Here is a 27,727-nt window from a genome sequence, read left to right as displayed (position 1 = left end):
TTCCCACAAAATGGACTTCAATATTTGTCTTTGACACAGGTTGGCCCAGAAAGGAATTACAGTATACACTTGTGTCATTGACTTTGAACTTGTCCAAATGACCTTGGGTCAAGATTATGACCCTCCTTCTTGGGTCGAATATCGGCTTCTAATGTAATTTACAACTCTTTTAGTTGTTAGTAGCAGGAACATCTCCAAAAGTTTGAAAAAAATTCATTAAAGCTTGAACTCAAAATATGTGAAAAATAAATCATTCTTTTATTTAACAAATTTTATGTTGACATCACATAAACATTTAAATGACATGAAATAGTCGCACACTCACAATGATTTGAATTCTTAATGAAATTTGGCACCAGATCTGAAATTCATTTCCTGAAAGACAAGTGGGCATCCTGAGGTAGAGCTAAGATCTGTATAGGGTCAAGGTAAAATAACATATAGTATTACAAGTGATAAAGTTTATTACACAGTCTAATATATTCCACTAAGACAGAAAAACCTTGGGTTTAATCACCAAAAGGATACACAATCTTTGTCTTGGAGAAGCTTGATCACCGATTCTAAGGGAGGATAACTCTTTAAAGAGTTGACATGCCCAACCAATATCAACATTTTCTTTGCTCTTGTTAGAGCTACATTCAGCCTCCTGATATCTTTCAACAGCTCACCAGACTGAAACAGGGAAAAAAACCTCATTAGTAATGGGAACTTACAATTATACACGCATTTAATTGTAACTAAAATAAGCTAAAGCTTACACCATTAAAATACAGTAAAACTTGGTTATAAGAAAGTAACTGGGACCTCAAATTTTACTTCCTCATAACTGAGATTTTTTATATCCATATAAGGAACACAGTGAAAAGTAACCTACGAGACTCATAAAAAAATTCCTTATAAGCAAAATTTCCTTCTATCCGAGCTCATTATAACCAAGTTTTTATTGTAACCCAGTGCACAGTATTGACATTAGGACAATGAAATTATTAAATATAAAGCAGAAAGAAAAGAATAAGCCAACTGTTATGAACCTTTGTTTCTGCATCTGTTGGAGAGGAAAAGCTTCTTGTCAATGAAATAATGATGATATCCTTGTCTCGACCTTGGTATTGGTCTACTGTGTTGACCTCAACTTCCTGTTTGCAGGTTAAAAGGTCACGGATCAAGGTCACCTGCTTCCTATAAGGAGCAATGACCCCTATATTGCTCTCCTTTACACCAATCTGAATTCAGAGAGAACTTAAGATTAAATCAAGACGTGAGGCTTGAAATTACTTAAGAAATAAAGTCCATCATGAATGTTGCAGGATAACCTCCGAGGTCGAGAAATGTTCGAAATATAAAGCCTAGGCTTTTATATTTCAAACAACATTTCGAGACCGAGGAGGTTATCCTGCATCATTCACGACAACAAGGACTTTATTTCTATTCTACTAACAGCTCTAAAATAATATATTCCTCTATAGAGAAACGAATTAGGTCACCATGTCGCGATTACGCTGTTCCATTTAACACCAGAGGGTCAATTTGTTTACTTGTGTATCGATTGCATAGAATGCAGACGATTTGAGCTTTTGTTGTGTTAAAAATATCCTTTAATTATTTATGAATTTGTTTTTAAGTTTGTAACATAAATTGATTAAGTTCGATGAATGTAAAAAACAAAATAAGTTGTCTATTTCATTGCTATATCAGTAAAATCACAGAATGTAAATGTTGTGGGGAGGTCCTTGAAACAGCCCAACTTAGCTATAAAAACTGATATTTATCAGCTGTTTTAGGCAATACACACTCTTTAGACTGCGGAAGATGACACATTGATATGGTCTAAATAAGTTTTAGATTCTACAGTGAAATATTCATTTCAACTGTACAGGTTTGATATGTGTTTCTGATCTGACAAGTTTTTGATGACATTTGTGATTTATTGGAGAATAATGTCCGCAGCATTTCTTTGATCTCAGCAATAACTGTGGTAGAATTTTTAAATAAAGAATTAGAAGTCCCCGCCAAGACTGTAGCTCTACTGGTATGTACTTATAACCAAGCACTTGGACTTGAAACTAGGACATCAGCAATAAAGAGATTAATTAAGAATAAAGATCTTTGGTTATGTCTCTTTCTGTGGCAATTTTTAAGCAATTTTACTAAAACTGTAGGAGTAGCATTTTGAAAGAATTTTTTAAAAATGTGCCATCTCTATTTTTTTTAACCATGGCAACACCATTCACTGAAATTAAAAACCAATATATAGAATTACGTATCTTCCACTCTACCAAATTATATTGAAATTGGACTAAAACTGTAGGAGGAAGAGCATGAAAAAAAAACAATTACAGACAGATGGACACTTTACTATTGCATAAACTTTTCTGGTCTCTAACCACTGGAGCTAAAAAATACATTTTACCTAAAACATGTAAATATCAGCACAGTATATTTATCTTATTATGATACTATATATAGCTTGGATTTCACTTAATTTCTGTGGCATCTAGACAAATTTTGTTCTTTCTCAGCTTTATAATAAATTTGTGAATCAAATTTACAATTTTTTCTATGCAAATCTTTTTATAGTTTATCCATGCTACATTCTTCATTGCATTAATTTCACAAATTCTCGTTGTTTGAAATTGGTTAAGTCAAAGTGGACTGAAAAATAAAGCTACCATATCGTACCTTAACAAAGGATTCTACCAGACATGTAACAATTCGAGCTTCTATGACATTCTTGATTAAGCCTGTACTATCTCTCTCTTCTTGTGCTGGCACCTACAACAAATGAAATACATATAAATCCTATGAAAAGTTGTTACCACAAACAGATGACATCAAATAATGTATTGTGAAATTATGTGGAGGGTTACTGAAGAGACCATGAATTTATGTCCTCCAAAATTGTTTTAATATATTTTAAACTTCAAATAACTCTTCATTTCTTCAACCATGAAATCAAAACCCAACAAACCAAATTTTTTTCCTCAAATTAAACCATAAAAAATTGCCCCCAAAAGAAAATGAGTGATTTTACAGGTATGGGTACAGGTATTCTAGTTTTATACATTATCAACTTATTTACATACTGTATTTGTATTGCTTGTTATTTCCTTCAAGTGTGATAAAATCCATGACAAATCTCCTAAAATTGGTACAAAATGTTACAAATGCCACTCATGCTGTTTAATAATGCATTTTCTCAATTTTTTTTTCAATATAACATAGTAAGATTGCCTATTCATCTTCAACTATTACAATAATTTACATGTAGCATGTTGACAGTGTGCAGTTTACCTTATCTGTGTCCAGAAATAATGCTGCCTTATAAGGTTCATCTGAAAGAACTTCACTCATCCAGCTGTACTCCTCAAAAACCTGCAAATTTCATTTTTATTTCTTCAATTCATAACTAAGAAGAGGTAAAGTTATCGACAAAACCATCTTCAGGAAAAAAAAATAATCTACATCAAAATGTCCTTGTAAAACTTTCTTGATACAATGAACAGTACAGATTTTGAAAGGAATAATTTTTCTAATGAATAAAATAGAGTATTTAAAAATACATTTTTGGTGAATTATGGGTCTCATTTCTTATCAGTAAAATCAGAAATTTAATTTTCTTTCCTGCACATCTTTTTTTCTGTAATATCTTTAATTTTGTTTCCTCATTTTGAAAGGGGGTGGGGTATTTGGATGATACTGAAAACACCTTATATTTGGCTGTGTATTCTTTTTAGTGCCTTTGGCAAACAGCAACTTCCACTAATTCAAGTACAATGCTGAATGTTTTGCACATAATACACATAAATAAGAACATTAAGAAATACGCTAAATCAAGTCTATGCTAACTTGTTCAAAATCAATTTTCGCCAAATATCATACTCACTAAATATAACACATTTACAGTATGCATCCTACTATTTTTACTCTAAAAGTATTATTTTCAATTTGTATGAGGTTTCTTTTATTACATAAATAGAGGATATTCAATGTTTTGTAGATGAATATGGAATTTATTTCACGAGTGGGACAGGATTTTTTTATATTTTCACTTGTGCTTCGCACTCGTGAAAATATCAAAAAATCCTGTCCCACTCGTGAAATAAATTCCATATTCATCTACAAAACATTGAATTTTCTGTTTATTACATTTTCTTTGATTTTCCCTTTGCCTCTGTCTTTTCTTAACAGAGTGTCATAGGCTTGACGTCATAGTTAAGCGGTTGAGACGTCATAGCTTAGCAGTTGTGTGATTGAAAACATTACATAGCATGGATTTTAGCAACATATTTAGGAAGAAATTTGCAGTTTTAGCTCAATCAAGATGCTTAGTTACTATCTCTATCTTATGACAGTCCAGAAATTATTTTTTACTTACTCTGTTATCCTTTCACACTGTGAGAGAATATCATTTTGGTATCCTTTCACACTGTGAGAGAATATCACTTTTATTCAATAAATAAATCACAGTATTTCACTGTTGAAAATGAAATAAATCTGCCTTTCTTTATTTTTTTTAGCCAATTAGAAAAAAAAATTCATCAGGTATAATAAAGTTACCTCATTCACAAGGCTACTTTTAGACCATTTCAATCTGTTGAAGGCAACACTATCATTTCCACACTTTAGACATCCATTGTAGACAAGTGTATTGCTCAAATACATAATATCTCTGAAAAATATTGATACAAAATATCAATCCCGACATCAAAACTCAGCAAAATGACAATTTCCCAATATGTATGTAAATGAAAGTGAACTGAGATGTCTGTACCTGTTCATTCTATATTGTAGATTTAATTCAAAAGTAGCAGATCCATTTTGTAATCTAACAAAAAGGCTCTCATCCATACCCAGATCCCTACAAAAAGCCAGGAAATATTCACCATATTTACATGAGAAATGCATTTAAATATTATACAAATAAATGCTATATCTATATATGATTGCATAAATGGATAAACAATGTATTGAATAAATAAATCTGCAAAAGAGTGCACTTTCAATTCATTTAGAAAAAAAAACTCTTTTAAAGCTACTGGAATAAGTTAACATTTAAACATCCATAAAAGCAAATTTTTTCCCATGACATTAAAAACTGGTCCTGCATGTATCACAAACAACAATTGTTTTAGAAACTTAAATTGAGTGGGCATCTTCCAATGTTTAGAGTAGTTTGACCCTTGACCCTGTGGCCTCAAAATCAATAGAGGTCATCTACTTCTCAGGAGATACCAGTGTACCAAGGTTGACATTTGTCAAGCAAAGGGTTCTTAAGATATTGAGCAGACAACACTTCGTCTACTGACGGACATACTGACCAACAAACTGACAGGTGCAAACCTTTCAAGGAGGGGAAAAAACCCAAAAGTCAAAAACTGCTTACAGAAAAACAGACAGATGGATATATTACAGAGATCATCTCATTCTTCTGGTCTTTGTTCAAAAGAGTGAAAATAATAGGACTTATCTGCAGCAGTGAGAGACAGACATGAATCTCCCTGAAGTTTCCATTCTATCCATTCAAAGAAAATTACGTTTTTAATATTCCAGGCAAAACTTAATGTGCAGTGGAACAGCTGAACAATGAAAATTTGAAAACTCTACCTAGCTTCCTTGCTCTGTACAACTGGTGGAAGCTGTTTGGAGTCCCCCACTAAGACAAACCTATCAGCATAAAAGAGGGGCCCTAGGGAGACAGGCTGGAGGATCTGGGAGGCTTCATCCATGATACAGACATCAAACCGCCTCTGGGTAAAGACTGAGTGGTTCATCCCTAAAGCCGTGGTAGCAACCACTCTCTGTTGATCAGAATATGGATCAGACTAGAGAGTATTCAGTATTTAACAATCATTAAACTCAAACATGTCTAGACATTAGCTATTCTCCAATTGAACAAAAATACATATTGTAAAGGTATCATATTCTGAAAAGCACTTTTTCTTAAGCTTTTTAAACTTGATTATAATTAATTACAGCTGCAAACCTACTTGTGAACTGTAAAATTCCCTCAGGTCAGCCACATTAGAGATGTTTTCTGTCAGTTTCTCTGCTCCATAGGGTTGTACAGTAGGGTGAATTTTACTTGTCCTTCCGAGGCGTACAAATTTGACTCTCTCCTGTAAAATTACAGAGCTTTAAGGGAGTGAACAAGATGTTAAAAAGGTGTCATGGAATCAGCCAAACATAGGTAAAACAGATTTTATTGACACAATACCTTGAGAAGTTTAATGAGGATGTTGTCCACTGCTGAGTGTGTGTAGCTGGTCAGCAGGACAGAATGTCCTAAGAGGGTCAGGACCTTGACTAGAGCCACAATGGTAGAAGTTTTACCTGTCAATCATAATACATGTATCCTCTGTCAGGTCAATTTGTCAGAAATTCAAAATTTTTAGAATTAGGCGTCAGATGCACAAGACTAAGATTTGTAGTTCTTTAAGTTTAATCTTCTGATAAAATTTTGTAATAACACTCACCTGTTCCAGGGTAGCCCTTAATAAGAACGTAATCCTTGCACATTAAAACCTACAAGAATGTGATCATTTCTGAAGTACAGTAATTACACAAACAGCCATTCTACATGCTCTCCCTATGCACTGTTTCATTTCAGACATTTAGATGTCATAAAAACAAGTACATGTATAAACTTGAGTTCATTTTGAGAAACAAAAGTTGTTTTTTTTTTAATGCCAACAAATTTACCTTTAATATTGCCGTTTTCTGAGGTTTGTTTAAAGGTTTGAAAACATCTTTGACTGTAAAAAGAACATCGAATGAGACTTGTATAAAATAAAATCAACATACTCAATGAATTACAATCAGAAAAGAATGAGTAAAAATTCAATTAACACATTATTTTTCCCTTTTTCATATGGGACATAATTCATCTGAGTGAATAAACTAGTTCTAGTAACCAGAGTATTTATAAGATACCTTTTTCAATTTCTCCTTTAGACATTTTCAAAATGAATTCTGGCTTCTTATTTTCAATAAAAAGTTCACGTAATCTGCAACTATGACAAAAGAAAACATATTTTATCTTTTAAGAATTAAGTGAGTATATATATATATCAATATATCAAAATCCCCATTTGCTTAACGTAGGATTCATTTTCTAAAGAAAAAGAATAGTTTGATAGAAACATCAGACATAGTGGCTTAATGTCTCATTTGACAGTCTGGTTAATGATGTTAAATATTCAATGATAAGCTAGATAATACAAAAAAAAGAGGATTCAAAAACATTCATTTGTTTGCATACCTCACAGGCTCGTCATACAGTAGACGTGACAAATTAGAGTAAAATATAGCTGACGTGTTATAACTGTCATATCTATCTAAACGGAAAAGGTGAGATTTCAAGGTCGTCAGTCTCTGTAACCCTTCTCTGAAAAAGAGAAAAATATAGGAGTGCAATGAACTTTGAGAATTCATAACTCCTACAAAAGAATGAGTCTAATGCTTATTACTTAAAACAAAACTAGAGGTACACCTATTTGATACTTTATAAAATAAGTGTCTTTTTCCACTTGATCAATTCTTTAAAAAATTAGCGATACCTTATAAAGTAATTTCATTTTTTCTGTAAACGACCTTGAAATCCTGCAGATGGCTTTCTCCCCAAGCTCTTGACCTTTTCTTAAATTATATGTGACATTCATACAACCTTCCAATGTTATAGTCTGGACACCGCTTTTACTCATTTAAAGCCACTGGTCTTGAGATGCCATATGAATTTCCTCTAGTCAAGGTTGTGACATGACCTCTTTTGATCACATGACCTCCTTTGATCATGAAATGACCCCCTTTGATCAAGACATGACCTCTATTGATCATAACCTCTTTTGAGCACGACATGACCTCAATTGATCTTTTCAAGCTCAGGATGGCTTTCGATGTTCTTTTAAATAATATCGGGCCTGAACACATCAAATACACTTGTCTGTGACCTAGGTCTTTGTCCTCCCATTCTCCAGATTAACATCACAACCAACAGCATATACAACCTACTTTGTTTTGAAAACATGCTGCAATATGTGCCTGACAACAGGATGATCAGATACACATGGTATATACCTTTCTGTTAGTAGGACAACTTCTTCTTCTGAAATGTTTGTTATACTGCCAGCACACACGGCAACTAATTCCGATGTCTCTGCAGACACAATCACGTAATCATGCTTCAAAATTCCAACCATATTCAGGGAAGGACTACTTAGTCTACAAAAAAAAAATCAAAGAATTTGGGAAAATTCAACAAACTCTCAAGAAACATGTATTACAAGCCAGGCAGGTAATTTAATGTAATATCAATAGTAAGATGTGATATTGTAATATAATTTTAACGAAAAAAACACAATCATGTAGATTTTCTCTAAAACCATATCATAAGAATATACTGTACATTTACAAATGCATGAAAAAAAAGATTAAATTCAATGTACTTGATCTGGTGCCAGGGCCATAAAATTTAGATGAGCTCACTTTTTTGATCTCAGTTTTAAAAAAAGGAACTATTGTGGAAAAATGGGGCTGAAATTAAAAGTGAGCTTGTCTAAGTCTTATGGCCCCATAGTCTGATATGGTTCACATACATGTATGATTTGCCAAGTTACATAAACATTTTAGATCAATTACATATATATCAGGATTGGTATAATTGGTATAAAGATCAATTCCAACACATTTAGTTACAGCACATTTTTTCTAAAAAAAAAAAAAAAAAAAAAGAAAAACATGAATTTGATCTTGAACCATCATAACTCCATGTAATGTTTGCATCCTTCTGAGATGTATCTTTTATGGAAATTCACAATAATGTGATTTGAAATACACATGTAGAAAGTTCTAGGCTTTTTGTGAAAGTGTGACTCCTCTAAGACAGACATCACCCAAAGTTTTCACTATGCATCTGCCAAGTTGTGCAGGCAACACAGAAATTGTGTAAAACATATTCCCTACAGTATATTACATTTCGAGTGAATATTTAGAACATCGATTGCACAATCTTATCTGTCTACAGTTATACAGATGATGCCAACACATTTTGCTTTATAGTCTTAGCCATCTATGAATTATGTTACCCCCCTGATTTTGTTTGATAATCTTTTAAATCTGTGAGCTTTCACTGATTTTTGTTTAAAAGTCTAATACTGTGGAATCAACCCACAAAGTTTTGTCCCCACAAACAAGTCAAATTTTGCTTGCCCACAAACATCGACTCTCACAAATTAAACAAGAGGCCCAAGGGCCTTAACGGTCACCTGAGTATAATACAACAATTTCGAAGTTAAATACACTGATAGATGAAGCAATGTGCCCTAGGGCAAGAGAAGTAGGAAGATCAGGATCAACAAAATAATTAGTCTAGTATTCAGTATCAACTCATAAATTAAGTTCTAATCTGTCCCCCACTTAACACTATCACCATGCAGACTATTGACAAACTATTAGTTCTTCTGTACTATTTTTAAACCCATATTAAGACGTCTAGCATTGACCTCTCTTATGGTCTTTGAAGAACTTTTAATAAGATAAGTTATTTTTGTCTCATTTTTATTTATCTATTACTTACAGGTCTACCTGATTATTAAAACTAAGAAAGTACTTTTTTAATTATACGATAAACATTCTTGCATAATTATCTTACTCTATTAACCTTTCAAATACATTATTTACAGTGATTAATTATCAAAGGTGAATGGAAAAGGGGAATAACTTCTCTCAGTAGAATACAAATTAATAGAGCCCTGCCCAGGACCAGAATGCTTAGACGAATGGTCCAGATGTTTAAAAATCTGGTAGACATACACTTACTCATATCATTTAAACTTTTACTCAGTTTGCTTCCGATATGCCCAGAAGCAGAGAAAAATTTCACAGGTACAAAGCATTTTCACTACAGATTCAACAAAGCCTTACCCTAACACCAGAACCCAAGACCAAGGGTCAAGAAATTTACAAATTTGGAAGAGTTACCCTCATCATCATAACTATGGACTTCAAAGAATTAACACTTTTCCACTATATTATCAAAAGCCCCCCCCCCCCCCCCCACTTCGTTATGCCAGAACCCCTGACCCTAGGACCACAAGATTTAAAAATTCTGTTCAAAGCTCCCATTTTCATCATAGCTAAGCAATTTATTTATCAGCTCAACACTAAGGAGCAGACAGGATTAATTAATAGAATTAATGCTTTTTCACTATATAATCAATAGAGCCCCCCCCCCCTCCTCAAGAATCCCAAAAACTGAGGCCATATATTTAAAAATTTTGGAAGAGGCATCCTTGTCTATCATAATCATGCACTTAGTTTGTTTAAATAGTCTCCAGTAGCAGAGAAGAAGATTTTCAAAGAATCAATGCATTTTCACTACATAATCAATAGAGCCCCGCCCTAACACCAGAAACCCGACACTGGGGCCATGAATTTCACAATTTTGGAAGAGGCACTCTTGCTCATCATAACTATGTACTTAGTAATTTTATTTAATACTCAGGAGCAGAGAAGAAGATTTTCAAAGAATTAAAGCATTTTCACTATATAATCAATAGAGCCCCACCCTAACACCAGAACCCCTGACCCAGGGGCCATGGGTTTCAAAATTCTGGAAGAGGCCCACCTCCTCATCATAACTATGTACTTAGTTTATCACCTTAATGCACAGGAGCAGAGGAGAAGATTTTCAAAGAAATAATGCATTTTCACTATATAGTTGATAGAGCCCCGCCCTAACACCAGAACCCCTGACCCTGGGGCCATGAATTTCACAATTTTCGAAAAGGTACTCTTGCTCATTATAACTATGTACTTAGTTACTTTATTAAATATCCAGAAGCAGAGAAGAAGATTTTCAATGAATTAATGCATTTTCACTATATAATCAATAGAGCCCCACCCTAACAACAGAACTCCTGACCCTGGGGCCATGAATTTCACAATTTTGAAAAGGCACTTTTGCTCATCATACCTATGTACTTAGTTACTTTATTTAATACCCAGGAGCAAAGAAGATTTTCAAAGAATTAATGCATTTTCACTATATAATCTATAGAGCCCCGCCCTAACACCAGAACCCCAGCCCTGGGGCCATGAATTTCACAATTTTGGAAGAGGCACTCTTGCTCATCATAACTATGTACTTAGTTCTTTTAATTAATACCCAGGAGCAGAGAAGAAGATTTTCAAAGAATTAATGCATTTTCACTATATAATTTATAGAGCCCCGCCCTAACACCAGAACCCCTGACCCTGGGGCCATGAATTTCACAATTTTGGAAGAGGCACTCTTGCTCATGATAACTATGTACTTAGTTCCTTTATTTAATACCCAGGAGCAGAAAAGAAGATTTTCAAAGAATTAATGCATTTTCACTATATAATCTATAGAGCCCCGCCCTAACACCAGAACCCCTGACCCTGGGGCCATGAAATTCACAATTTTGGAAGAGGCACTCTTGCTCATCATAACTATGTACTTAGTTCCTTTATTTAATACCCAGGAGCAGAGAAGAAGAATTTCAAAGAATTAATGCATTTTCACTATATAATCTATAGAGCCCCGCCCTAACACCAGAACCCCTGACCCTGGGGCCATGAATTTCACAATTTTGGTAGAGGGCTCAATGCTTATTACAATGATGCCAACAGTTTGACTGCTTGATGTCCAGGAGTAAAGAAGAAGATTTTTAAAGATTGCATTATTTTTGGTGGTTTTAGCCCCACCCCTCAGGCCCCAGGAGGGCAGGGACCATGAAATTCACAATTTTTGTTCCCCTTCACCTATAGATGCTATATACCAAATTTGGTTGAAATTGGTTGAGCGGTTCTAGAGAAGAAGTTAAAAATGTTCAAAAGTTAACGCACGACGGACGATGCACGACGCCGGACAAAAACAGATAGCAATAGGTCACCTGAGTGACTCAGGTGACCTAAAAAAAATCCACAGTATATCTATAATTGTAAGGTGACCCTGGTTTTTCTTTGACACTGCATTTTCTAACTACAAGAGTTAATTTACCCCATTTTTCGGTGGAAATGAATGAAGACCACATCCTTGTCCTCACTGTTTTTGGTTTTTTCAGGTAAAACTGTCAGGTGACTCAGACAATCACCTTTCTTCTCCCTGTAACAAAGTCATTCAATATTTCACTTTTTAAAATGCCTGCACATACACTTGTATCTTTCACACACAGTTACTTGTACTGCAATTTCAATGAATACAGTCAAAACTCATCATCTCTAACAAATGGGGATGAGAACAAGATTTATCCAGTGATTAGAGATATTGAGGATACAATACATATATGTATGTATATGTACATGGAGCAAAATTGGTTGGGACTTCCAACTCACTTTGAAATATCCAAGATAACAATGTTCAAGATACCAAAGTTCAACTAAACAAGGTACAAACAAATTATAATATTTTCTATAATATTTTTGAAAAAAAAATTTACTAAATAAACTTTGCTCAACTTTTAATTCTACAAAGCACATGAACTAACAATACAGTACACAAGACTCCCATTCCACCACATATTCATAGATGCTTTACAAACACTAACCTTTCTGGTCCTGTCTTGCACCAGATTTCCTTCAGACCCCCTGACTTCTGATTTGCTTTGTTTTCAAGATCCAGCAGCAGACACCAGTGAATAAAATATTCCATGTGGGAGGGGGATAGGTGAGCAAGGGTCTCAGGAACCAACTTCTGCATAGCATGGTTATTCGACAAAGCTCGATTCTCTACATTTCTAAAACAGTCAATATTGTGTTTTTGTAAATTATCAACGAAAAGCAATCTTTTTTCCACTAATTTTTCAACTTCAGTTGTTGTGAAATTTAAAAAGCACATTCAAGTACACTACATGTATAAACAAAATAAATACTTTTCTTGCAGTCACAGTTTCTAAGAAAGAGAGAGGTGGAGGGAGGAACTGTCAGAAAACAAACCGTACTTCTGATAGAGAGCACAATTAAGAAGCTGAGGACATTTGGTGCAGGCTCGTGGGTTGTTAATTGGCTCTGGGAGTCTCCCCAAGCTGTAGGTCACATGACCATCCTCACAATCTACCCTCTGGACCTGTCGACTCAAGTAGTAGGCCATCTCATTTCTCAGATTGATGATACCTGTAACAGTTATATACATGTTCATATTTAAAGTGCAGTCTGTGTTACTTTTACTTTAGTTAAGACTTACTTATTTAGAGCAATGTATTTTTATTTAAATCTTAATCAGTCAGAGCTATTTCATACCACTATTATATCCAGACTGAAATCACTACCTAAGATAATTCTCTTTAAGCTTTTAACTTTCATCAAAAATTAAAACTTTATGCATCAAGAAAGTCCTGAGTTCATTATTTGATATCCACAGAAAGTATTAAAGCTGCGCCACTGCTGTATAATGTACATGTATGTACACCCACCTCTCTTGTTGACGTGATCCACCTCTATCATTTTCATGACTGGTTCCTTTAGGTACAGGAGAAGACCTTGTTTGGGATCCTGACGTCTATCTGAACTCATCATGCTGTATAGGGTCACCTATTAAAATTTACCACAGAATTACACTGAATCTTAACCACCACAGAATAACACTGAATCTTAACCACCACAGAATAACACTGAATCTTAACCACCACAGAATTACATTGAATCTTAACCACCACAGAATTACATTGAATCTTAACCACCACAGAATAAGACTGAATCTTAACCACCACAGAATTACATTGAATCTTAACCACCACAGAATAAGACTGAATCTTAACCACCACAGAATTACATTGAATCTTAACCACCACAGAATAACACTGAATCTTAACCACCACAGAATAACACTGAATCTTAACCACCACAGAATTACATTGAATCTTAACCAGGAAAAAGTACATATATGTGTCAATCAACCATAACAGTGAATAGCCATGGACAGACAATGTTGTTCCATTATTTCATTTTTTATGTCCAGTTGAGTATTTCTTATTACATGTATAAGCTTGTTGGTTATCATATATGTTTTGACAACATGTATATGCATAAATTCTCTTAATATATAACATACAGTACATGTATTTCATAATTGAGAATACTACCTACTTAATCATACATGATTTTCATAAAAACATGTTTTGAATAAAAATCTTTTATACTCTATATTCTCAATACTTCAACCAATTAACTTATTAATAAGAGTAAACAATATACATTTTGCATTAAAGTATAAGATTGAAACATTTCAAGCCAAGAAAAACCAGTAGTAAACTTCCACTAATGCAAACCATACACTGAGACTAATTTGTGTTGAGATGTGACATATGTGTACAGTGAAACCAGTCTAATCTGACATGCACTGGGAGAGAAATTTTGTGTCAGAATAGACAGGAAGTCGTATTGCACTGTGTAAAGCAGATGGAAAATAGTAAAACGGGAATGAAAATAAGGGTCGGAATTCACAGTGAAACGGATTGCACAGGTGTCGGATTAGACAGTTTTCACCGTACATCATTTATGCCCATAAATCATGATAGATATATAACATACTTGGCCTTTGTGCTCCATGGAGAAACTGGCTCTTCCTGTTTTTAGTTCCAGAGGGACAGTAGCTCTATGGTTCTTATTCAGCTAAAACAGAATCATGGAATACTTATTAAATGAAGAACAAGTATCCCCCCCCCCCTTTAAAAAAAAATAAAAAAATTGATAGTTAAATTGCTTCTATTGTGTGTTCCTGACCCCCCACCCCCCACCCCAACCCCCTGAATCCACCTCTTGTCTGTTGTCCAGTCATAAATACCTCCTTGTGTTATAAAGGAAAACTGATAAACACATAAAATACAAAGATTATTACCTTAACATCCACTGTCAAATCAATTTTGCCTTTCACTCCAAACCTGACCCCCCCCACCCCACCCCAACCCCCTGAATCCACCTCTTGTCTGTTGTCCAGTCATAAATACCTCCTTGTGTTATAAAGGAAAACTGATAAACACATAAAATACAAAGATTATTACCTTAACATCCACTGTCAAATCAATTTTGCCTTTCACTCCAAACCTAAATTCAAAACGATATCTCATCAATAGACAAGAGATCTATATTGTATATGCAGTTCTGTATATTGTATATTATCTCCTACTCAAGAAAATAGTGAAACTCTAGTTCAGAATTACCTTGGTGACCAGATGTTTTCCTCAATGTCTCGAACACTGCTAACAGTAATGTTACCAGATGTTTTGCTGTAATACAGAATTCAGAGCTGAGAGTAAATTATATTCACAAACACATTTTCATGCTCTAGTCCCTTCCTTATCCAAAAACTACCTTTAACAAGTTAAGAATTAATGCATTACTACCATATTCAGATTTTATAGACTATCTGAATGAAATCTGATCTACGAATAAAAACTGAGACCCCCCCCCCCCCATTTTTGATCACACTCTAAGATTTGCTATCTTTGACCTCTCACCATAAATGTACTAAAGATGATTTCCTATTTTTAAGCTCAAATCATACTCTGAGTGTACTCAATCTGATTTCCAACCTTTTAGCTCCTATTACTCTTCCAGTGTACTCAATATGCTCTCCTATCTTTGAGCTCCCAACATGTAACCCAAGTGTACTCAGTGTGTTATCCTACTTTTTAGCTCTCATAATTATATAAGCAAACTTACAATGTAGCATAATTCCCTATCTCTAAGCTCCCATCACACACAGAGTGTACTCTGTATTTTCCTACCACTCTGAGTGTACTCAAGTGTATTTTCCTACCTTCGAGTTTCTATCACACTCTGAGTGTAATCAGTGTATTTTCCTATCTTTGAGCTCCTGTTACTGTGGGTGTACTCAATGTATTTTCCTACCTTTGAGCTCCTTTTACAGAGAGTGTACTCGGTGCATTTTCCTACCTTTGTGCTCCTATCATACTCTGAGTATACTGAGTATGTTTCAGCAACCAGCTCTGTAAGGGTGGGATATATTTTTTAATTTCTTCCATTACTTGTAAATCTGTCACACCATTGCCATACCTAAAACAAGAGATGCTTGTGAAACACTTATGCCCCCCTCCAAATTGGAATTTTTGGAATATTTTATAAGTTCAAGGGGCATAACTCTGTAAAAAATTTCTCAATTGTACCCAACACACAACTTGACCTAGATATTTTTCTGGTATACCAATTAAATTTCATTTCAATATGTGCAACCTCTGCAAAGAAAATGAACGGAAACTGTTGGTGGACCGACAGACAGACAGATCAACCGACAGACAGCAGCAAAGCAATATGCCCTCCCTTCTTCGAAGGGGGCATAAAAATTTAAAATGGGGCAAAATTGTTTGCAAGTGTGAAAGGGCGAAAATAACCCTGTATACAGTATATACATATATAATATTATAGAAGAAGCTAACAAGCAGAATTTTTAAATTTCTTCATTCACAATTCTGGATGTGCAAACAGATTTACATGTATCTGATAATTCAAGGACAAAATACTTCTGTGTTTTATCAGTTTCATCTTTATCATAACTTACATTTCATGGATAAATTTGCTTTGTTTCATTGTGTTCTCTGCCTCTGCTGTGATTTGGTTCTCTTCATACATCTGTTTTCTTAAAACCTTTCATGAAACATGGACAAAATATTTGCACTTGCACCATAAGTACTGTTTAAATTCAATTTCTTCTGACAAATGTATAATATTGACGACCCCTACTGTATTTCAAATTTAAGCCATGGTTTTAGAAATATAATTCTACTGTATGTGTGATAATTGTGTAATAATTTTCTTTTCAGCTGTCCATAGATTATCAGCTTATTTTTCTCAAGTATGTACATGTATTACATATATCAAAATTAAAACTTTGAATTCCAATGGTCAGCATTAGCCCCATCTTTGCTCTTGAGGCCAAGACTAATGGCTTGGGCAAAAATTAATATACAGTCAAACCACATTATCTTGAACCCATAGAACTGAGAAATTACTGAGAGATATCTAGGATTCAAGATATCAAAGTTAAAAAAAGGTTGATGGGACATCATCTCAATTTAACATATCCATAGTATTTGAGATATTGAAATTGGAGATACCAAAGAAAACTGTACGTGACAACGCTTGCTTGTAAACGATGAATTACAATGGCTTTGTTGTTCTTAGAACATTTGCAAAAAAAAAAACAAAACACCTATGTATTCCTATACATGTACTGCAGTACAGGAACATTTCTATTAAACATCTGATATAGATTTGAGAAAAGATTACCTCTTGAAATACTGAGTGGATGATGCTTCCATATAACATCTGGATGTTTCCTCTGTCACATCCCTAGATAACAATATTTTTCTTTTTTAATTCAATCTTATTTTTCACATCTGTAGGACCAACAAAAACATTGCAAAATTCTCCAACATATAAAGGTACAATTCATATGCATGACCTTGGTAAATTGTTCACATTATTTCAAAAAGTATTTTGAAATCTTTTATTTTGGGGATTTTTTTTCTTCTTATTTTCTTATTTGGAAGAATTGTCTTTACCTTGAATTTGTCATTTAAGATGGATCTGAAAAAAAGGGAGGAAGGAACTGTTTAAAATATTAAGTTCATTATAAAAAATATTTTTGTTCAACACAATGTCAAGGATGGTTACAACAAGCTACATGTATCGTAATTGACTTTTTTTTAATCTTGATTCATAATCTTGATTTGATAATAATCTTTGTTCTTGATATTTGCAAGTAATTAAGCACACTTTTAAAAGCCATGCCAAATTTCACTCAGTAATATTGGACAGACATAAATATCAACCAACCCCATCCCATTCTTTGACCAAAAAGCCACTGAAGAACTTTCTTACACAAAAATCAGAAAACATCATGGATTTAATGTAGATTTTTCCTTACATCTGCTTATATACACAGTTTAAGGTAGTGACACTTACTTTCTCATGCAGAATATACTAGACACCACAGTTGTCCCTGACAACAGGAGATCAGGGTTAACTATAATAAAGCCTTCTTTGTCTGTGATTCTACAAATTCCATTACTGTCAAACGTTCCAAGGATGTGAATTGTGTCTCCCTCCTCTACATGTGTATCTGACCTTCAAAAAGAAAGAGAGCATTCCGGAAGTATTTTTCAAATACAGCATTAATGTATATCCCTACATGTATCACCCTCCAACACTCAAAGAGTATTCAACAAAATTTTACAGAACCATGTCTAAGAAACCATACAAACTGATAACTTGCAGCTGGGATTTCAATACTTGAAAAAATATAAGTGGAATTAACAATACAAATTACATGGACCATGATATTGAACTTTTTAATGAGGTCTGCACTGTATGTGTAGCAATCCAGTGCATTTTAAACATAATTTAAATACAACACAGCCTCATATCTCTTTCTGCTGAAACAAGGATCATACATGTCACCTACCAAAATCCACAAAGTACACAAGTCCTCATTTCTTCAGTGTCATATGTCTTCACATTCAGCACTACTTCATGGCTGAAAAAGGCCAAATTTAAATACAGTTTCTTTTCATTTGTTTCATAGAAAAAAACCCAGCATAAATGTTCATATTTACTTTATTTCCCAATTAAACGTAAACTGCACATTACTACTTACTTGACATGCTCTTTCTTAACAACAGTATGCCTTCCATATTTTGTACATATTGGGAGTTCAGTTTCAGCATCTATTGTTCTTAAAAAGTAAAAAAAACATATTGTTAACATTTACAAATACTGAAATTTCTCATTATAAAAAACAACTAAAACATCTTGTATTCTTCACCAAGAATATATTAACACAATCATAAAATGGTGCATTCAGAAATTTAGAACATTTATATTCATTATCTTTGGTGTACCTGAATAAGTGGAACAAGGCATGCATGAAAAGCACTAACCTAAGATTACCCTCAAATAAACATGTTTACAGTTTGTTACTCTAATATAACTATATACATGTACTTACTTGTTCACCTTTACATTTGTTTTGAATGGTGACAATGCATCCAAGCCTTCACAAAGACTGTCATCCATCTGAGACTGGAACTCTTCAATGTCATCCACCATTGGAGGAGCTTTTGGTATTTGGGAAGCAAACTCCTTAATGTTTTGTGTAGCAGTTGTCAATTTTTCAGAATCTTCTGGTGTTCCAACCAGTTCAATATCCATACTTTCTTTGTAAGTGTCTTGAAACCGTTCAACTTGAATAGAATTCTGGGAAGATTTAAGCTTCATGGACACTGCAGTGCGAGGAGTTGGTGACTTTGGAGCACATGTTTCCGAATGTTGCACAGAAGCAGAAACTTCCTTAGTTGTTTGAAATTCTGCATGAACTTCCTCGTCCAAAGTCTGAAATAACATCTGCTCCTCTTTTGAAACTTCTGCATTCTTTATCAACAATGGGCTCTTCTTCTTTGAGAGTGATTTTCTATTCTTTAATTTTAGTGTTGTTAAGGGTGTATTTTCATCAACAAATGTCAAAGGTTCTGCATTTGTTTTGGCATCCAGCTCTCCCAGTAACTCTCCTAGAACATCATCATCAGCTGTTGTCACATCACTTTCACTTTCATTTTTCCTATGTGTACTCATTGTCAGTTGGTAATTATTCACTGCTGATACTTTGGGTTTTATTTTCTTCCTTTTTTCACTAGGTTTTACATTACACAGATTGCGTTTAACTCTATTTTTATCTATAATGACATCACTGCTGTCTTTGAAATCATCCTCCGCAGTGATTCTTTTGTATTCAGGGGATTCCCCAGTTTTTGACATCCTCTTGATGGAAGTTTCATACAATTTAGTGGGTGTCTCTGCATCCATTGTGATCAAACTTGAGTCACATATATTCTCTGCATCACTTTCAATATTTTCTTTTTCTACTAAACCTTGATCCTGCATACTTTCTGAGCTTTTCCCAATCTTTGTTTGGCCAAAAACCTGAGATTCATTTTCCATCAATAATCTTGTGTTATCAAAGCTTTCTTTTAGACCAATGCCAGAATCTCTGTGGTCTACCTCAACAGTTACATCACTCAGGATTTCATGGCATCCATTTCCTTCAACCTTCTCCAAATTTTTATCAATTTCTTTTTCAGTGATATTTCCATTCATATGACTAGACAAAGATATCGAAACTAAACTCTTTCGAGCTCTAGATAAATGTTTCTTCTGAATTATCTCTGCTTTTGTCAGACCAGGCTTCTTCCCAACTGCTGCAGTGGATGTCAAAAAACTTCTCCCAAAGCCTTTCTTCCCTTTAGGCTCCACCTTAGAATCTTCTGGTGTATCAGGAATCATTATTTCTTCACAATCACTGATTGAGTCATTTCTCTCATCTCCCTGCTTACAGAGAGCTGGGCTTTTGAATAACTGTGTTTCTGGAATTACTGTTGGCTCCTTATGAGGTATGTCTCCCTCCCCTTCAGTTCTTTTGGGCAGCCCTACATTGCTTTTAACTGAGCTAGATTGAACACATTTCCTACTTGCTGCATCAATCTTGTCAGTTTGGTTGCTTTTTAGAGATTCTGTGGACTTGTTCCTCTTGAGGGATAACTTAGACACTGTTGTGGGTTTGTTTCCAAGAGTTGTAAATAAATTACTGGTGGCTGGTTTACTAGTACTATTTCCCTGCTGAAAAACATTTACTTTTTAAAGATAAAAAGATAAATACAGGTATTTTATACAGACAACACATGTATACACCTTTTCCTTAACAAAGCACATAGCTGTTGTGATGTCCCTGGTTAAGAATTTGAGGTTTTCTGTGATTATTTTAAGCTTGCCATAATGACCTTGGTTTGGGGTTATCACATATCCTCGAGTTTTAAGGGGTTTTCATCTTAAATACAAATATTTGATTAAATGAAATAATAAAGTTAATGCTAGGACAAGATCAGCAGTCAGCACAGACAAATATACTCAGGTGCTATAACCTTGAGCCAATGTTCACAATAAAAACAACCCATACCTGAAAAAAACTTGAAATCTTCTTTTGCTTTTCATCCTGTCAAAAACAAATGACTAATCTATCAATATATGTACATGTATAATATTTCACTATTTCTGTTAAAATGAATGCAATGTAATATTAACAAGTAGTTTTTTTTTTTTACATATCTACCTTTATAGGTGTTTTCTTGACTTTTCCCATGCTGTAGAATTTCAGACTCCTCCAACCATTTTCTTCCTAAAATCATACGTTAAATACTGTATACAGGGTTATTTTTGCCCTATGTTATTTTCACCCTTTCACACTTGCAAACAATTTTGCCCCATTTTTAATTTGCCCAGTCAAAATTCTGTTAAACAAATTATACTATGGTTTTTAAATTCGCCCACCTGTGTGAAGGGCGAGAGTGGCAAAAATAAAACGGGGGGCGAAAATTTCCCTGTAAACAGTACAAGTTCATTAGAATTTAATAATTCTGACAATCTAATATTAAGTTGTCCCACAAACACTACTTTTTCCTCCTTTTAATATATTTCATCACTATATATTTATGATACAAAAAACATAGCTATAAAATATTATAAATGTAACTGTAATATACATTTTCCAATATGATTTTTCATACACTGTATTTTCTATACAGTATATTCCATATACCTGGTAGTATGCTTATATATCCAAATGATAAATTAAGTAAATAATTTGCATGTAGTGAATTTAATCATTTTTTTTTCTGATTTAGCCAAGAGATAATAATTGTACTTCAGCTCCTTGTCTTCTCATTTGACTTCAATAACCGAGTACTAGTATTGACTCACAGCCAGTAGAGGCAAATCTCCCCAATACAAAATCAAAACTGACAGAAGAAAATCGGAACAATGTCACAAAGTGGATATTCACCAAAAGTTCAATGTAACAGCATCTTTGAAGATGGTAGGAAGAAGTTCATCTTCAAAGATGCTGTTACTTCAAATGTTTATGGGTAAATTCAGAGATGGCATTTTGTCTAACACAATTACAATTTTCCTTGAAAAATCATGAAAATATAGTACATGTCAGATACATGTATATCTGTTAAGCAAATGTTTGTACAAATTTATATATTTCAAATAGCATACAGTCAGTTCACTTTTATTACTTTACTTCTGTGTGCCAAGAATTGAAGGTACAAAGAGATCTGTGTATATCACATGTAGGAATAAATGTCGTGTATATTGTATATAGGAATAGATGTGTGGATGTTTTTTAATGTATGTATTATGTCAATCAAATTAGAGGTGTAACAATATACATGTATCAATATTACCCCGATGAAAAAATTGTATCCTATTGAGGTACCAAAAAAACATAGACCTGCATATCACAGTAAATCACATTTTCAGCATTTCATATTTATTTCTGAAAGAAAGTTAATTATTGCCCAGTTTTTATGAAAGAGTATTAGCATATTGCTACTTCTATTTCATTGAGCATTATCTAATTTTTGTCAAAAACTTTTTTTATCATTGCCATTTACATTTTGTTTCACAGCTTTCCAAATATGTGAATGGTTGAAGAAGTAATCCATATCTTTTATTCTTACATTATATGAAACTATGAAAGATAGTTTACTATTCCAGAACAAAGAGACACAATATTAATATATAAAAAATTGAAAGGTGATATAGTGTGATACTTACCATGAATTATCAATGATACATTTTCAGCGTATCATGTACAATGTACATGATCTTTTTCAACCCTATCATTTCACCCCCCCCCCCCCCCAGTTGGTATATATAATGCAAGAGGCCCATGGGCCATAACCCTCACCTGAGTTACCATGACCCTGCTGTTCTTCAGATATTTGTTCCTATATTTTTATGAAAATTTTGGACCCCATATTATAGACCCATCCTTCCCCTGGGGCCCTGATTTAAACAAACTTGAATCTGCACTGCCTCGTATTCCTTACATATATTTTTTTTACTACTCATGGTCCTGCTTTTCTTGAGCTTTTTTGTCATATATTTCCTTGAAAAACTTCTATTGTCACCCCTGCCTACCCCCTAGGTACATGATTTATACAAAATTAAAAAAAAATCTGTGCTACTTGAGGATGATTACAAATTTAGTTGACTATTCACTGTCCAGCTGTACTTGAGATTTTTTTCTTTCATATATTCCCTTACATCTTCTATTGTGGCCTCTGCCTATTTCATTGACCTGCAGTACCTGACTAATGCTTAGGTGAGGATGACTAATTATTGCCCTGCTGTTGAGATTTTTAAAGACTACTTATGTAGTTTGCTTTATATTCCATTGTATAACTTTGATTCCCTATGTTGCCCCCCCCCCCTCCCCTCCCCCATCAGGCCCATGAGCTGAACAAACATGAATCTGCACTACCAGTCAGCCTGAGGATGCCTGCATATCAGTAAGAATATTTTGTTCCTGCTGTTACTGACAAAATGATTTTTGAATAATTTTACTTTCTCTTTACCCAGAGATATCCTGTGTCAAGTTTGGTTGATACTGGCTCCGTGGACCAGAGACCTCGGAATGGCATACTCGGAAGTCTCTGGTTTTATCCTACATTTATAACCCCAACAAAGCTTTGTATCCCATCTAAAGTCTTATTATGTATCATGTGTATCAAATTTTCGAGGAATAAATGAGTGATTTACAATAAAGAGGCTCTACCAGAGACCTTTGAAATGATTTAATTGACAAGAAAAAATTCTCTCAAAGCGAACAATGTCATTTTAAAGTAGGTTAATGATTGTACTTGAGATTTTTTCTTGATATACAGGTGACTCTCGATCTCTCGAAGTTCAAGGGACCGCAAGAAAAGTTCAAGAGATCAAGGGGTTAGAGAGATAGAAAGTGAATAAAATCCGGAATTTTCAGTTCCGATCATCATTGTTCTACTATTATAAATACCGGAAGTATATGTTGATAATAGCATTGCACGTTTTCATTGTAGTTTACAGATAATTCACTTGATTTCAACAACAATGATCGTATTTTGAATAAATAAAACGATCTCTTTAAGTTTCAACATTTATTTGTTCCCATTTCATGATTACATAAAATCTGAATATCAATCGTCGGTGTGGCTAACCCACGGGCCTGATCAGGTACTTTAACAGATTTCTCGTATTAAATCGGTATTTAATTCTTGAGATAGGATTTCTTGTGCAATGTTTGTCATACTGGGATTATGTACATTCTAATAAAAACTTCATAATCTATGGAAAATTATTGACACGCCTCTTAAATTATTTTCTAAAAATTTTCGTCGCGCTGTCAAGTCAAAAATAAGTTGTGAAGCAATTCGTTTATAATTTACCAATTATAACCAATTATTTATATCAACACTCAGATGCTCACAGGTGTAGTGTCATCTATGTAAACACCCAATTAACACCTCCATGCCAGCCCCAGGCGTTCACTGTTATCCAGGTAAGTCCAAGCTGCATTAATTTCACGCTTGATTGGCGTGTACAAAGCGCAATCAAAACTTCGAGAGATAGAGAGTAAAAAACAATGAAATGTGTGTAACGGGACCCAGGTCTTGGTTCGAGAGATAGAGAACTTCGAGAGATTGGAAGTTCGAGAGATCGGAAACGAAACCTGCAAATCGGGTAGTTGAAAAAAAAAATAGAAACATTTCAATTACATTAGTGGTTTAGAACTCTATGCTTCCAATACATTTGAAATATATTTTTAAAGTGTATTTCAACCAAATTTCTTCAAATGCTTATTCAGTGATTCATTTTGGTGTGTGTCCTGCGTAAATTACGCACAAATTTTGCCCAGGACGCATTATTTCAATAAATGTGCATCCCAATAAGTGATGGGAATCGGTAAGAATTTCATAATCGATGATCGGGTTACTGTAACAAACTTATTATCGAATATAATCGGACATTTACAAAGTCTATCAATTTAGTTAATTAAATGGTAAGAATGGGTAAATGACTACTTTCTACACATGTGTTTGTTGTTTATTTTGCTGTAAAAGAATAAAAGGATATCATCTGAGTGTTTTATTGAGTGTGTGTCTGTTTTCCTTTAATTTTTCTTCCTACCTTATACAGATGATTGGAACACCACTAATCCCAATGGACGCAATAAATTTATAGAAGGACACCACTAATCCCAATGGACGCAATAAATTTATAGAAGGACATGTACTATTTTAAATTATTTCGGTATAATCTGATTCAAAACTTGACCGATTGCATCATATCCACGTGCTAAGCGATATGCATGAGCGATTTTAACAGGTATAAGGCTGCCAACAACAGGTCAGATTTCACAACTGCAGTTAAAAGCAATTATCAGAAAATGTTTGAGAGTTAGATAGCATAGTTCGATTATCACTTATTATGTCTATACCGTACGTGGAACGTTTCTGAAGTGAATACTATACCTTTGTATTTAAGCTGTAACCTGTATCATTATTTTTTTCTTTTCGTTTTTTCCTTACAAGCTAAGAAGTATAAAATTTAATCATTTTTATTCTGACTATTTGTCATTTCTTCTTAAACTTTTTTTTACTTCATTCTGCTTCTGTGCATTTTATGACTGATACAATGTGTGAGATCGTATGTACGATCTAAAAATAGAACCGAAGTGCACAGTGGACAATATATTATTTTTATGACACAAAATCATGTACTCTTACTTGGACAATTGATAGTAAAGTTATAAATCACTCACAGCTACAATAAAACATTTGCACTTTCGTGCAATACCCTTTTTATTTCACTAGAATTTCCTCTGTAACATCTAATATACGGTACCCTTGGATTTGGACGCATTGATTTTGGCATGGGACTCATTGTTGTCATTAAGAGGGGTCCTTTAGACCCATGATAACCATTTTCAAAATGAATCACTGCTTATTTCAAAACAGTGTTTCAGACTTTCTGCAGAACTGCGTATTTGGGTAGAAAGTCGTATCCTCATCACTTCCATTGAATAAGCTTTGATCAGTTTAAAAACGCTAACATCCTTGTGGCAAATTGGCCGAAACGACTGTTGAAGTGCCTAAACCTTTATGAGAGTTGCTGGTTAATGAAAAGAATATTTAACCTACGACATGAGCTGTTGATTTTAGGGCTATGTGTAGATTTATGAGACAATTCAACAAAAATTCCTCGGCAGTGCCTCTCGGTTTGCAGACGAAGTTGGTAACCAGTCTAGACGAACTCCAAAAACAGCGTGAACTCCGAAAATGAAGTCTTTGGCTCCATCATGCATTGCGGCAAAATGGCGTCCGATGTAAACAAACAATGGATTGTCGCTCGCTTTCTCCAAATAAACGGCTGCATAATGGCTGTATTTAGTGCATTATTACTTCGTTTTATTTTTTGTTGAATGGATAATTGCATTTATTGAATTATTTTGTGGATATTGACTTATTTATCGCTTCAAACTCTTGCATAATAGTGAATTGGATATACGACATCGAATTCAATTCTGCCGGTAAGAAATATTTTCTTATTTAATTTATTGTCTCCTTGATTTAAATTTTATGTCGTTCCTACAATAAAGGTGCTTTAAATTTATTATTGAAGACACCCAACTTGTATTTATTTTAATCAGAAAATGCGCATTTTTCACCACGGAGCAGAGATATTAACATGTTCATTTTTAGAAGACATGTTGTGTCCTTAATATCTAGAAGAGTGGTTTTTAAAGTTATTATATTGATAGATAATAGTTTTAAAAATGTTTTCATAATAATATCTGTTCGTATGTGATAAAAAAATCGGTAAATAACTATGGTAAAAACTTACGCGTTCAATTCAGATGTCGTACACAAATTAAAAAACCGTAATGCTAATTTATGTGTAAAATTCAGTCAAGTTTTTAACAGTTACAATACATATTGTCCCATTTTGCATATATATCCCTTTTATTATGCATATTTACTTCTCAAAACGTATCATTTTCTCTGTAATTGATCTGACCTGAAACGTTAACTTTAAAAGTAAATATCTCCTTTTTTGCAAATAAAATCAAAAATCTAACAAATACGATCTCTTCCAACGTCTTTTGTTTAGCATTTCTGAGTACTGGCATAATTGCCATACTTTCCAAAACTTTGCATGGACAGTTTTTGTAGACCCATCATTTTTGCTCAAAAATCGCCATTTTTTGTGTGTGTGCGCATGCGCAGACTCTATTTTCGGAGTCTTTTTCAGTCTCAATTTCTTACTTCCGGAAACGCTGTTTTTGGAGTTCGTCTAGACTGGTAACCTTGTTAATTTATATATATAGGGTAGGGTAGTAATTTTTATAAAATGTTTGTTTAACTCAATTTTCTGTAATGATGATATAGAGATTATATCACAAATGTGTCATTCTATAATTTATGAGAAAAAAGTCGAACATGCCCGGGGGTCTATATCGGGGGGGGGGGGGGTCCTGTCCTCAAGCACCTGTGCAAAAAATGAGAGCTTGAAGTGGGGGTGCCTGAAATTGAGTTAGGTACCTTGTGGTAAAAATAAGTAGGGGGTGCCTCGTATACGAAAGGAGTGCCTGTGGGATCAACGTTACAAGTGTAAGCTGTGTATAGGTTTTTGATAGTACAACTGCGCTCGCCCCAACAGTCACACCGTAAAACATATTATTATTTCACACAAACATCAACAGCTGATTTACAAACTTACAATTACTGTATAAATGATCATTTAATTTATCGAAGTCAATGTTCATCCTTTAGATCAAGAACATTACCTGCTGATTCAGAAAGTCAATACATAT

At 34.0% G+C, this 27,727-nt stretch overlaps 1 protein-coding gene across 1 annotated transcript; it reads right to left on the bottom strand.

Annotated features, from left to right (window-relative positions):
• Positions 1 to 229: 229 nt before the first annotated feature.
• On the bottom strand, positions 230 to 27,727 carry LOC133205308 (DNA replication ATP-dependent helicase/nuclease DNA2-like). Its single transcript, XM_061341090.1, has 33 exons — positions 27,701 to 27,727; positions 21,140 to 21,205; positions 20,987 to 21,022; positions 18,986 to 20,649; positions 18,635 to 18,712; positions 18,443 to 18,514; positions 17,944 to 18,105; positions 17,541 to 17,565; positions 17,266 to 17,328; positions 16,538 to 16,623; positions 15,916 to 16,035; positions 15,180 to 15,245; positions 15,021 to 15,063; positions 14,551 to 14,631; positions 13,434 to 13,551; positions 12,963 to 13,134; positions 12,570 to 12,758; positions 12,023 to 12,127; positions 8,077 to 8,220; positions 7,262 to 7,387; positions 6,934 to 7,013; positions 6,703 to 6,755; positions 6,477 to 6,525; positions 6,218 to 6,333; positions 5,991 to 6,119; positions 5,608 to 5,801; positions 4,775 to 4,861; positions 4,561 to 4,672; positions 3,295 to 3,375; positions 2,683 to 2,775; positions 1,035 to 1,226; positions 529 to 675; positions 230 to 413 (listed from the first exon to the last, which is right to left on the bottom strand). The coding sequence occupies exons 2-33, from the start codon at positions 21,167 to 21,169 to the stop codon at positions 369 to 371; spliced, it is 4,758 nt and encodes a 1,585-aa protein (XP_061197074.1). The 5' UTR covers positions 21,170 to 21,205; positions 27,701 to 27,727; the 3' UTR covers positions 230 to 368.

This window comes from Saccostrea echinata, unplaced genomic scaffold (genome assembly GCF_033153115.1).
Source record: "Saccostrea echinata isolate AGI-Se365-2 ecotype Australia unplaced genomic scaffold, CSIRO_AGI_Sech_v1 ptg000054l, whole genome shotgun sequence".
In the NCBI taxonomy this organism is placed as follows: Eukaryota; Metazoa; Mollusca; class Bivalvia; order Ostreida; family Ostreidae; genus Saccostrea; species Saccostrea echinata.
The sequence above is the reverse complement of the archived record's forward strand: the minus strand, read 5'-3'. Positions and strand labels throughout refer to the sequence as shown.

What these genes read in the sequence shown, in the direction of transcription:
- LOC133205308 (XM_061341090.1), bottom strand. Translation starts at nt 21,169, where the DNA reads ATGGGAAAAGTCAAGAAAACACCTATAAAG. An exon ending in TGCAAGACAGGACCAGAAAG is followed by an intron (nt 12,128 to 12,569) that starts GTTAGTGTTTGT and finishes ACTTTGTTACAG; the next exon opens with GGAGAAGAAAGGTGATTGTC. An exon ending in CTGTATGACGAGCCTGTGAG is followed by an intron (nt 7,014 to 7,261) that starts GTATGCAAACAA and finishes CTTTTGTCATAG; the next exon opens with TTGCAGATTACGTGAACTTT.